The sequence below is a fragment of the Egretta garzetta genome, unplaced genomic scaffold (assembly GCF_000687185.1).
Source record: "Egretta garzetta isolate BGI_Z169 unplaced genomic scaffold, ASM68718v1 scaffold41, whole genome shotgun sequence".
NCBI lineage: Eukaryota > Metazoa > Chordata > Aves > Pelecaniformes > Ardeidae > Egretta > Egretta garzetta.
In genome coordinates, this window is record NW_009258755.1 from 3558867 (window position 1) to 3572679 (window position 13813).

The 13813-nt window shown below is 38.9% G+C and overlaps 1 protein-coding gene across 8 annotated transcripts in view; it reads right to left on the reverse strand.

Annotated features, from left to right (window-relative positions):
- Positions 1-13813, reverse strand: part of UBQLN1 (ubiquilin 1) — a 29831-nt gene that overhangs the window by 10337 nt on the left and 5681 nt on the right. For 6 of the 8 annotated variants that reach the window (XR_004841228.1, XR_004841229.1, XM_035888927.1 and 3 more), the window contains exons 2-8: positions 10596-10747; positions 6600-6715; positions 5159-5421; positions 4190-4348; positions 3286-3529; positions 2669-2811; positions 1668-1751 (exon numbers count right to left, since the gene is read on the reverse strand). Coding sequence is in view for 6 of the 8 variants with exons in the window: in XM_035888927.1 (XP_035744820.1) it covers positions 1668-1751; positions 2669-2811; positions 3286-3529; positions 4190-4348; positions 5159-5421; positions 6600-6715; positions 10596-10747 (1161 nt within the window). In the remaining 2 variants the exon portion in view is untranslated. The remainder of the gene's footprint in view (positions 1-1667; positions 1752-2668; positions 2812-3285; positions 3530-4189; positions 4349-5158; positions 5422-6599; positions 6716-10595; positions 10748-13813) is intronic. The other 2 variants (XM_035888929.1, XM_035888928.1) reach the window with 1 other exon arrangement.

The window sequence follows — 13813 nt, forward strand, 5'->3', positions numbered from 1 at the left end:
ACTAGCTCTTCAGATAGTGCTGAGTCATCACAAAGCAGCGGCATTATGAAATGCTAGAGCCCTTCATGTGCTTCAAACAGTTTGAACAGTTTATTCTGAACACTGAACTTGCTACTGTAATTCATGTATGTGTTAATTATTTTACTCATAAAACTGCCTGTGTGTAATCAGGTCTTGGCAATGCACATTTACTCTGATTTGCAAGGAGTGCCTAATGATCAAACTCACGTACTGGACTGAGTTTTCAATTCCTAAAAAATACCTTGCTTGCTCCTGCTACACACTGTGACAGCTAATATCAAGCATATGCCTAGGCTGCAAGCACAATGCTCTTGTCCTGTCTTTGACTGGGATAGAGTTAATTTTCTTCCTGGTCGCTGGCATAGTGCTGTGTTTTGGATTTAGTCCTATAAGAATGCTGATAACACACTGATATTGCCCACTAGTGTTAGTAGCGCAAAGTAAGTACACAGTGCAAACTGTTGCCATTCATGATAGGTGTCCCTCCAACCCTGATGGAGTAGCAGTATTAAATACCAGGCAAGTTGGCAACAAAGTCTTGTAGTTCTTTTTTTTTTTTTTTTAGTTGGTTGGAAACAGAAGTGCTGAGGTACTAAAAGGCTGACTCCTGTACTTACCTCTGCTGTCAGAGAGGTTCCAAAGAATGTTTATCAATATGGTGATAGACACCTTATATATATAAAAATATAAATATATATAAGTAGTGCTTACACTAGTCAAGGACTTTTTCAGCTTCCCATGCTCTGCCAGGTGCACAAGAAGCTGCGGGGGGGGTGCGGGGGAGAGGGGGCACAGCCAGGACGGCTGACCCCAACTGGCCAAAGGGCTATTCCGTACCATATGATGTCATGCTCAGTGTATAAACTGGGGGGAGTTGGCTGAGGTGGGAAGCGATCACTGCTCAGGGACAGGCTGGGCATTGGTCAGTGGGTGGTAAGCAACTGCACTGTGTTATCACTTGTTTTGTACATTCTTTTATAATTATTAATTATAATTATATTCCTCTGGTTTTATCTCAACCCACGGGTTTTACTTTTTTTCCGATTCTCTCCTCCATCCCACTGGGGACAGGGGGAGTGAGCGAACGGCTGTGTGGTGTTTAGCTGCCTGCCAGGTTAAACCACAACAGTTGTTAAGAGGGGAAGATGGCAGCAGGGCAACCTTTACAGGCCAAAAAGTGAATTAGCTAATGACTTGGGTCTTTCAAGGCATGCTGTAAGATCTCTTTACCCAAATACTAAAGGGAGGTTTGAAGAGGTACAAAGAAAAGCATAGTGAAACTTTATTCCAGTAGTAGGAAAATTACTGAACTTTTTAATTTGTGAAACAAATCATGTAACAAACCGGTATTCTCTGGCTGGTGCACAGTAAGGACAATGGTTTCTTCTAAGCGAATAAGCAAGAACAATTCTAAGTGGCCATGCTAGCCACAGACAAAAATATCCACAAAACCTCAGGTTTAACTTACAAAATGGATGGAGATATTAAGCAAGAATTAATTATCAAGGGACAATATAAGTTGGTGTCTAAAGCTAATGAGACTATATTACAGAATCTACCTTTTAGCCAAATCAAAGACACCAGTTTATTGAAAATATTGCTCATTGACTTGCAGACATTCATTAACAGCTAGAATCTCATCTTACTTGCTGAAGGAAAGTAGGAAGTTGTTGTCTCATTTGTTCCTGAAGTTGAGGATTTCCAGCAAATAAAGGATTATTCAACATCATCTGTAGGACAAAACCATTTAAATTCAAAGATCAAGCAGTAAAAACCACAGGGGGTTCTACTTACATATAAATAGCCTATGAAAATAACCTCACAGAATAACAATCATCTACTTCTCTTTTGGCCAAAACTTGTTATGAACCACCAGCCTGAACACATTGCAGGGTTTCTTTTGTTTCATTTTGCTTTTTCCATTTTTATTGTTGTTGTTGTAGTATTGTTTGGGCGGGTTTTTTACCTTTTAAGTGAATGAATTGCCAGATACTTTCCAAGACAACCCCATGTATATTACATGAAAATCCTTTTCTGCTCAGCCTCCACTACAAATCTAAGTGAAACATCTGTAAACATCACCTGAAGTAGGGATATTTTCCAAGTATTTAATACAGAACAGATAACATTTTATTAATCTCAGCTCAGTATTTGACTTTGGATATTACTGCTTTAAGTAAAATTTGAAAGCATTTCTATGATACCATGCATAAAACCAGTATCTGCACTTTTACAGTGAGCATGGGTCACAAAAGAGAAATTAAAACCAGAATAATGCCTAGATACGGCACCAACTCCCCCTCCCTTCACTTCTCTCCTCCCAAGCTTGTGAGGGTACTTATTTACTGGCAGATCTACCTTAATTTACACCCAAAGCATTTGTCTCGTCTAACCGGTTCTTACACCGGGTCACAAGTTTAGTGCTGCACAAAACGTACACAAACAAATTATTTTAGAAGCATGCCTAGCATGATGTCCAACTACAAACTGAACAATCTCACTGCAACAAATTCTTAAACAGAGGTAGGTACTAATTTCTGTAAGTTAGGCATTAACATTAAAAACTGGTCCATTCACTACAGACAATTGTTGAGATGTTGGCACAAGTAAAAAGTTAACAATACATTACTATACCAAATGCACTTACCTGTACTGCAAGATCAGGATTCTGGCTTAATGACTGCATCATGCTTCTCATATAGGGTGCAGACAACATATTCTGCATAAGTTGTGGGTTTTCTGTTATCTGCTGTAATAAGCTCTGCATCCCCGGTGTGTTGAACATACCAGCTTAAAAAAAGTAAAAGGCCACTTCAGTAAACAACGAGACAAATTAGACTACCTAAAACCAGGATAGAACCACTTGGTTTCTAAGAGTTTTAGTCCCTGAAATACACCTCAATGTTGTTCTGCTTACACAGATGCATCTAACCTGGAAGACAAGACAGAGGCTGTATCCAACAAGCAGTTCCGCTAAGTAGCTATGTTGTTAGCTGTTTTCACACTTGCCTTTAAACAGGAAAAATACTATCATTCATCTACAGATCCCTACCTTTGTTATTTTAAGGCAATATGCAAGTACTATTATCACTCTTAGTTTACTTTTCATGTTTATTTTTCTACAGAGGACTTTCATACTAGTCAAATGTTCTACAAAAAAAAAAAAAAAAAAAATTTTGAATCAAAAATTCTTTCTAATGAAAGAATCACTTCAGCAAACTCCCAAGTATGTGCAAATATATGCAACTGCAATAACACACACACCTCCTAGTCCAGGTCCCAAATTTGGTACAGTTGAGCTCTGTCCTGTACTGCCAGAGGTGCCATTTCCAGCATTACTGCTGCTACTGCTCTCACCACTGGTGCTGGTACTTGTTGTGGAAGTCTGCGAGCTGGACTGAGGAGCCCAGGGATTTGGTAGAGGATCTCTATTTTCTGTACGAGATGGCTGACTGTCCCCTCCTGTTGATGCATTGCTTACTAAAGAAGCAAATGGGTTACCTCCGAACTACAAAGGAAAGCAAACATATCACATACTAAAGCCAATTGTTTCTAAGTCTGCGATAAATAGCACGTTACCTTTCCAAAATTACACACAAAGATAAACATTGATGGCTCTTGATCAGTTATACTCACCATCCTACAGTAATTCATTGTAAATATTCTGAAAAGACACTGACATGGAGAGACACTAGCACCTCCAAAAAAATAAAATCACATTTCTTCTTTAAAGCAGTGTTACCACTACACCAGTATTTTGATCACAGTAAGATTATATCTTGCGTACTTGTTTCAAACTTCAAAGACTTTTTTTCTTCCCACCTAGGTTCTAAGTTACTAAACACATGTTTAAAAAAGTTCTCCTGGACCTCAGAATTTCCCGCACCTCAGAAAGGTAAAGAATTAAAGGAATTCAAATTTAAGTAATACACAAATTCATTAACTTCAAAATAGCTTCTCAAACACACAAAAGCCATGTATGTATTTTTTCAAGCTTAGAAGAGCACAGAATTTTTAAAGATCTTTCTTCTCAAGAGTAAGAGGCCACATAGTGACTTCAAGCTTCAAGAAACATTTTGTCAAGTACACATTTGGAAATTTGCAGTATTTACACACTTTTATTTTAAAAAAATATTTACTTTCAGTGGCATTTGCAATCTTTTCTCACCTGTTCCTGTGCTGCATTCAACATTGGCTCCTGAATATCTGTGTACATACGTCGCAAGGCATTGTATCCACCTGGTATACTTTCCAGGTTGCTCAAGGCTCGGTCCTGGTTTCGCATCATTTCCTGCATCATTGCAGGGTTTCTAGCAAGTTCTAGTGTCTAGGGAAGTGGAACGTTTAATCTGTATTAATAAGAAATCCATTCTAAAGTGAAAACATCAGCATTTGGCAATATCTCAGTTACCACTGTCTAACCCTGTTTGAAATTATGATTAAAGCCAAATCAAGATGTCAGCTTAGTAGGAGTCAACTGAACTAGGTATTTAGCCAGCATTCTACCACAAATGTCATTATGCTGGCTGGGTCAGGAAGCTCTGGCTAAATGGAAGAGAAGCCCTGAATGAACTTTTCTTTCTTCATCTTTTCAACACAGCATACTCCTACCGTTTCTAACATCATTACAGCAGGCAGACTATAATATGAACTTTTAAAATAAATACCAACATTTTCAAAAGAATCCATTTGGGTTTTTTATACCTTCTGCCACAGAGCGTATCTTACATACCACCTAATTTTAGAAGAACTCAGAAGTACCCATAATTAGATAAAATGAAAATGTGTAGCATTTTGGAGAATTACTACTTTTAGTAAACTCATTGTTGGCTAGACAACAGAAGGTTTCAAGTGCACACAGTGACACCCAACTCTAACCTATGAAGACATGATAACAGAGTCTTCAATATCTTTCAAAACTATGCTGCAGATTTTCTCAATTATCAGACTATTCTTGACATTAACAACTAGAAATACAAACATCAGTTGCCTACAGCAACCTTTTATGGATTCTCTAACAAGCCCAAATATTTCAAGAATGTGTAAGCACTCAACTAAGCATGTCTAATTCCTGCTCTGTTGTTCACAGTTACAGTACAATCAAAGGTCATGAACTTACAGAGATCCTTCTACATACCTGTCTCATGATATCTGGATTATTCAGCATGTGACTGATTTCTGGATTTCTCTGTATCAGTTGCTGCATTTGAGGGTTAGCCATAATTAACTGCCTCATCAGGTCAGGATTTGAAAGCATGCTCTGAACAAATGGATTTTCCATTATCTGAACCATCATTTCTGGGTTGGACATAAGTTGCCGTTGCATCTGACTTTGCAACTCTGAAAAGTTTGATGTATTTAAGCCCAGGCTACTCAGACCTGCCAAACCTCCAAGGCCACCTTTAAGAGGATGAAAAAAATATAATTGAACTTTCAGCTTCTAGTATACTTCTAAACTCATCCAGGTTCTTTCTAAATACAAAATACTTGAACATATTCCACACTTCAAAATAACGAAAATTAATGGAAAGTCCATCTTTGCAAGGCTGTTAAGGAGTTATCCATTAAGAGTTTGCTTCTTTAAATAACAAGACACATAATTAACAATCCAAGAAACTGCATCTGAAATATAACTTGTTACAACTTTTTCCACAGCTAAGACGCATGGGATGTTTGAGTTTTGGGGCCTTAGGTTTCCCCCCCTGCCCCCACAAAACTTTCCAATGCATTTATAATAATAATAATAATAATTTATCTGTCTTCTCTCCATTAGACTATAGCCATGACAGATCTCCCAGTATGGCTCATATTCCCTCTTCCAATTAAGATTAGAGCTCTTCTTACTAATGCACCAAGAACTAATTATGCTTTGAATCCCCCTCCTTTGCTGAGTTCAAAAAAAAGATTTCAGAAGGTACAGGTCAGTCTGAAGAACTGTTTACATGCGAGAAAGCAATTGCTTACTACAGTTAGCTTTTCCAGTTCTACCTCTTCCCCACCCTTCAAAAGCAAATGAGCTAAAAAAGAATAAACCAGAAACTCCACTGTGATTATGGAAATTGATCATATTTTTAAGTCAATGGACTGCAGCCTCTTTATTCACGAAAGAGAAGACTGATAATGCTATCACACTTAGAACCTGAAAAATATTGAATTGTAAGGTTAGCAGCAATTTTGTTACTTCTGTTCCAGATCTTGGCTTCATGCTACAGGTTCAGCTTCACCAATACTCTCCTCACAGCAATTCAGATGCACTTTTAAGGAGCACAAGGACTCTAGAAGGAGTTTCATTACCCATTGTGCCAGAATGTAACATCAGCAGCACCTTACTATTGAAGGTTAAACAGCACAAGTGTCTGAAGTTCCGCATATAAAATTAAGGAAACTATTTTCCTCTGCTAACTCGCTGATCAGAAACCTTCTATAACCAATACCATAGATATCTGTAATCATTTTTTTGGGCGGTATGTTTGTTTGGGTTTTCTTTAAAGTTCTGTCTACATTAGAATAATGCTTCAGGGACAATTACCTGAATCCAAGAGAAGATACCCACCATGCTACCTAACAAATACTCTTACCCAAGCCAAAAGGGTTACTATTTGTTGAAGCTGGTGTTGAGGTACTACTGCTTGATGTTGATGTGGTAGCAGTACTCCCAGTGGTGTTTGCTTGTTGAGCTGGGTGGTCTTGTGATCTAAAAAAGCAAGTTTAAAAATTGCACGTTTAACAAGTTAATTTAAATAATGCTATTAAACACAGGAATAGTACTGTGCTTGAGAATCTTAATTTACATTTTGATTCTTTCTCAAAAATCACACTATTATATCTAGATGGCTTCCTGTAACAAGCCTGAGACATCTGTATTGTCATCAGTTTTTTCAGAACAGTAGTTTGGAACACTAAGAAAATGGATGGGCACCACTGCAGCCACTACCACCTTTATCACCCCACTCCTGGGATACCCACCAAGGAATTGGTTCCTCTGTCCTTACCTTGCTTTAAGGATCTTTGCCTTATTCCACTATACTCAAATACTACTGATTACATGACTGGAGCTTAAAGAAATAAAGCCTAGCAAGACTTATGTCAGATTTATTTCATGCGACATCTTTAATAGGATGCCTTACTAAACGCGAAATTCAGTTAACATCCTATCTCATTAGAAGACAAATATCAGAATCTCAATAACCTCTAAGACTTCAAGAACAGGGTAAAAACGTAATTACACAAAGTTAAAGCCAGCATAATTTAGCACGGGCACTAAAGGCTGCCCAAGCCATATACTCACCACCTTTCCACTGCAGAGACATAAACGTGGGTGCTGCCATGTAGTAAAAGAGATAAGGAACTGAGCTTGTGTAAAGCTAACCTGGCCTCTATTCAAAAGAAAAGAGGCTAGTTTGAAACCCAAATCAATTCTCCAGTCTGGTTCAACAATAATTCTCATAAATGCCTGCATTTGCAGAACTACAGCATAAAATAACTTGTAGAAACTATGAATTCAGACCTCACACAAAAATTTGAGGATTCAACAGTACACTAAATTTCCTATCTCAGTTCATCTCAGAGTACCTTTTTGCTATAATAAAATTCTATGCTTTTTTTTACTAAAGCAAAGACTGGGGAGAGGGAACAAACACCACCCAAACAAGCAAACCCAAAAAACCAAGCTTGAGAGATGCTTCAGGTCCAGAGGCTTCCCTATGGTGTCTAAGAGTTCTCTGACTCCAGGCTAAACATCAGCCACCAAAACCATAGCCAGAAACCAAAGGAACAAAAAAATACTTTGCACGCGTCGCAAGTTTTTTCACCAAATTATCAACACTAGCTTGTCAGTAGCCCATCTGCTGGTATACCCTGCTGATTTGACCAGAGTTCTTGTAAACAGATAAATAAAGCACAGCACACCAAGTCATGAAGGTATAGGATGCCATGGGACCAAATCACCAAATCAGTTCATACTGATGTTCTGAGTGTGAAGGAGGAGAAACAAATTTGAGTCAAGACCTAACAGTTGTTCTGAAGTTTAAGTCCATAGTGATTCCTATGAATTCAGGTTTGCATATTTGAATTTGTATTCCTTTCTTGTTTACTTTCAGGCCTATCAAAACACACACAGAGTCTGTTGAATGACAACCCATTCTAGGGGAAACCTTCCAGACAGACCCTAACAATCCCAGAAAGGGGATACCTGGATACTTGGCTTTGACACAAGCGGCCCTGACATAAGACATTGGGTGAAACTCCGGGCTCCTGAGAGGAAGGATTAGTACACTGTAACATTAACAGCAACAGCAAACTTTGAACACAAGATGACTACCGTTAGCCAAGCAGCTGTAACTTCAATGAGGAAGATTACAGAGTGTATACTGACGGTGGATCTTCTGCTAGAGATATTTGCTTTTCTTTGGTCTAGAAAACACATAAATCTTTCCTCCATAAGCAAAAGGAAAATAAGCATAAAACCCTGTTTGTTTTTTCAAGTGAGAAACTATTTTGAGAAGCAACTGTACTTCTTCATGTAACAGACAAGAAAGGTTCTCAAAGCAGGACAGAAGAGTAGACAAGACTGATAACTTGCAGTTCATAGGGCTTCTACAGAAATTGGGGGTATATACCCTCAAGATAATGGTTTGAGTGTCAAGTCTGTCAGCCTCAAGTCTTTGAGTGAAATTCCTGTGAAGTGTACGTCATCTTTTATATCCAGTTTGCTATTATGTTTCCTCCTGTTGCTTGTGAACAAATTATAGGTGTTGACTTGGAACTTTTATTCAGAAATTCAATGCATCTTCACTGCCCATTGCTAATCACTCACTGCTACTCTGACACTGTATAAGCCAGGTTACAAGATTACACTGGAAGCCTGTATCATCCTGGAAAATGTAGCACTGTAATAAAATTACCTTTTCTCAACAAGGATTGGTTGGGATATATGAGGATTCCTATGTGAAAGTTGTATATCTAATATTGTTTAGAGGGGAAAAGAATCTTCAGATCTAGTACTGAAAAAGAACTTTTGTTTATTCAGATACATGGCTGCAAAGTAGCAGCAACAGTCAACAGAAAAGTAAATGGCATAGTGTAAAGTAGTTGGGAGCAATCCAGTATTTATACTCATGGCAAAAAATCAGCACTCGTCAGGCCATACCAGCAGGGTCTAAGTCTTGCCTTTTGGGTCAAGCATAAAACCCAGGTATTTTGTTAAGAAGAATATTGAGATAGTTCAGGACAATGTTATACCTTCTCAAAGGTGATTTTTATTTGTGCTGGCAATTCTCTTTAGCAGGTCTTAGGAATGTATTTTTAGTTTATTCAAGCAAAGCTAGTACGTGAAAACATTACTGCCTCATTTGAAGACAGGGAAGAGAATCATAGAATCACTTTGGTTGGAAAAGACCTTTGAGATCATTGAGTCCAACCTTTAACCTAACCCTGCCTTGGTGCAGCTTCAAACCCTTCCCCCTCGTCCTATCACCCGTTACCAGGGAGAAGAGGCCGACCCCCACCTCCCTACAGCCTCCTTTCAGGCAGTTGTAGAGGATGATCAGGTCTCCCCTCAGCCTCCTCTTCTCCAGACTAAATAACCCCAGTTCCATCATCTGCTCCCTGTATGACTTGTGCTCCAGACCCCTCACCAGCTTGGTTGCTCTCCTCTGGACATGTTCCAGCAACGCAACATCTTTCTTGTAGTGAGGGGACCAAAACTGAACACAGTATTCAAGGTGCAGCCTCACCAGCACCAAGTACAGGGGCACGATCACTTCCCTACTCCTGCTGGTCACACTATTTCTGATACAGGCCAGGATGCCATTGGCCTTCTTGGCCACCTGGGCACACTGCTGGCTCATATTCAGCCGCCTGTCAACCAGTACCCCCAGGTCCTTTTCCACCAGGCAGCTTTCCAGCCACTCTTCCCCAAGCCTGTAGCGCTGCATGGGGTTGTTGTGACCAAAGTGCAGGACCCGGCACTTGGCCTTGTTGAACCTCATACAGTTGGCCTCAGCCCTTTTCCTTCTGGCCAGTTCACAGGAAGTAACGTGCAGATGACGTAGCTCAACTGATGCAACCTTCTCATCATAGTTTTATTTAAAGTTGCCTCACCAAAACAAAACAAAATCTTAAGATCCAAGTCTTTTTCTTCAGCCAGATAAATTAGTTGCACTAGAGCAGTTCTCTCAAAAAATTTTCTTTCCTTGTTTTACCAAAATGGTGAGTACGGATTCACTGCAAGTTTTCACGCATGAAAAGAAAAGCTGCACAGTGTATCTTTATGGATGGTAAGAGCTGGTATCTAAGAACTATGGAGCAAAACCACAGCCAGCACTCAGCACTGTAACAAAAAAGTTAAATAACAAAAAGCAAGAGACCCACATTTAGAAACATGAATCCAATTAAAATACAGGATAAAGCAAAGAGCAGAGTAATTTCAGACTGTTATTCTGTACCAACTGTGACTAAAGCACTGACTGAAGTGATTTAGTCAAATCTAGGTTTGCCCAACAGAAAGCTGTTAAGAATGCAGAGTATTTTTACTTCTTAGAGGTAGACAGAAGATCACTCATCAGTAAGGTTACCTGTTTTGTGTTTTGATAACCAGGTGAACAGTAAGTCCATCGTGAATTCCATGCTGAGTCAAAGTGTCTTGATCTTTTAAAATTTTTCCAGCAAATATCAATACAAGCTGATCAGTGTGGGACTTGAAACGCTTAGAGATTTCTTCCTTGAACTAAACAAAAAGATTAATATTATACATTTATATAACGGAATTTTTTTAATGATTTAAGGACAAGCTATTTTGTTCATATTTAATGTATTACCGTACTTGCACTGCACATTCCATTTTACACAATCTAGAAATACTTTAAGTTTTCTCAGCCTTTTTTGTGCATAGGATGATGGGAAATAGTTATTTCTTTTTTGTACAATAAAAATCAGAAGAGTTTCACATCTAGATCACTAGTTATATAACTAGCAATAACAAAAATCTGCTTCCACTTAAAGACTATTGGATTCAATCAGGCACACATCCATGACAATAAATATATACTACTTCTGTATATACACACTGTAAAGTATATATATATATATAACTATATACTAGTAAGTGTAACCCTACACATGCACGCGCGCCACTGAAAGCATCCATTGCTGAAAGACTGAGGATGCAATGTCACAAGTAGATAGATTTGTCTACACTTTTGCTGGGACTGAACAGAGAAGTATTGTCTCTTCTTAGACGTATTTCTGCTGCCTTCCATGTGTCAAAACTAGTAGTCCTTTCCACAAAGGCAAAAGTTACCTCTCAGGTGGTTCTGCTTTCTCATTCAACGTATGACATAGCTACAGGAAATGCGGTTGCAGCCCAGGGCATGGCAAATAGCCACATTCTTCAGCTGACCAGGAAATCATACTCTCATTAAACATAGAAGCCCACTGTATTACCTTCTTGCCTTCCTAGCCGATAAGAAGCAGGTTGTTCTTTGAATGAGTTCTGACTGAGCTTTATTATTCTTTAGAAAAATGCTCTCACTGAAAGCAAAAAGTTCACAAAACTTGAAAAGGAAGGTATCCAAGAAAAACACTAAGGAATGAATTGATTAGAAGAAAGCCAGATAAATTTATTCATCAAGACTAGTCAGTAGGCTAGGTATTTTTAAAACAATCCCAGGCAGTTAGGAAGTTCATCCCATTTAACATTTTAAAATTAAGTTGACCATACTCCTTTAAAAAACATCCCAACATCCTAGGAATTCTCACTCCATATAGGAAAATAGAAGATTAATCTTGCAGTTAGTTATTAATAATTACATTTTATAATATGCAGGACTAAAAGAAGTAAAATCCCACTGTATTATGCTTTGAAGGTGAGTCTCTACTTGAAACGGTGTATAGTATAGGAAGAGGAAAAAACAGATTTTAAAAAAAAAAATGAAGAGGTAGAGACTCTGCAAGGCAACAGAGGTAGAATCTCTCTCTGTGTCTGGGGAGGAGGTTGGCCGTGGCTAGTTAAAAGTCTACTCATACCAAGTTAGTTCCACTTCCTGGAGAAGTAACTTTTAAGTCAGCCTTTACACTGGCAATATTTAGACTTGCAAGTATTCCAGAAAGCCCCTCAAGTCCATTCCTTCCCAAAGTGGGCTACTTACCCGAATTATTCCTGACATGTTTACCTAGTCTGTTCTCTGAGGTCCCCAGCGACTTTTTTCCAAGAACCTATTCCAGTGTTTCACTCCCCTATTTCCTTGTTGTCTTGCCCACAGTGGACAATGCAAACAGGTTGTCCTCCTCAGAATATTAAGGGTTTCAGTAAGGCTAATCTTTCCTTGAGGGTTGTTTTCTAATCCAATCATTCCAACCACTCTTCAGATTTTCAAATCCAATTACAACGTTTTTTAAGTGTGGGACTCAAAACTGGTCAAAATATTCCACACCAGTTCTTATCTATACTTAGTGGAACAACAGGATAAATCCCACATCCTGCAAGCTATATTCCTATTTATAAGAAAAAGTGAGAACTCTATGTGGGAAAATATTCATGTAACAGCACTGACTTATCTATCAGCTATAAACTCTAGACCTTTTTCTGCAGAGCAACTGTTCAGGCAGTTGCTTCCTATCCTGCATTCCTCTGGTTAATTATTCTTAATATGCATTTCAAATTAACATAAAAACAGCAGAAATACTCACAATTTGGTAAAAAGCTAATGCATAAGAATAAAGCACTACCATAGTGTGCCCAACCAAAGAGTAATGTCATTTACCCAAATTAATTTCTTATTGTATTTTCCAGAATATGTTGTGACAGTGAGATCCACAACTTAATTTTCATCAGAAGGCTGATACTGTAGTTGTAAACTACTCATAAAATCATGGAGTAACTCAAGTTGGAAGGGATCCATAAGGATCATTGAGTCTAACTCTTTGGCCCTCACAGGACTACCTAACACTAAACCATATGACTCAGAGCCTCGTCCAGACGCTCCTCAAACTCGTGACAGGCTTGGGGCCGTAACCACTTCCCTGGGGAGCTTTCAGTGACCTCACAGGCTACCCTCTGTGGTGAAGAGCCTTTTCCTAGTGTCCAATCTGAACTTCCTCTGATGCAGCTTCATTCCATTTCCTTGTGTCCTATTGCCAGTCACCAGAGAGAAGAGATTGGCACCTCCCTCTCCACTGCCCCCTTTGAGGACATTGTAGTCTCGGATGAGGTTGCCCCTCAGCCTTCTCTTCTCCAAGCTGAACAAACCAAGTGACCTCAGCCACTCCTCCTAAGTCTCGCCCTCAAGGCCTTTCACCATCTTGGTCACCCTCCTCTAGACACACTCTAATAGTTGGATGTCCTTCTTCAAATCTTAAACCAAGCCCCATCACGTATTTCTAGAAGCTGATATTTACCCATAAGGTCAAGGAAACAAAACACCATTTATAGAACATAACCAAACAGTACCTAATAGTACTAGTATACAGGCATCAAAGGCCATACACTTCCTTATCCCTATTTGCATGTAATGCTATTTAGATGATCTGCAAAAACAATACAGTAAGACATGAATGCAACAGTGAACATACCAGGACACCCAAAACAACCTTTACAGCAACACATATGCATAATCCAAACACACAACAGATCTCTTTCCAGCCACAATAATAAAACTGCCAAGAACACTGAGCCAATTTTGGCTAACTGAGGCATATTTGCATAAAAAGCCTAACCAAGACACACACACACACAAAAAAAAAAAGTGTCAGGTCTCTTCATTAGCTTCACTGGGATTCAGCACAACCTTGGCAT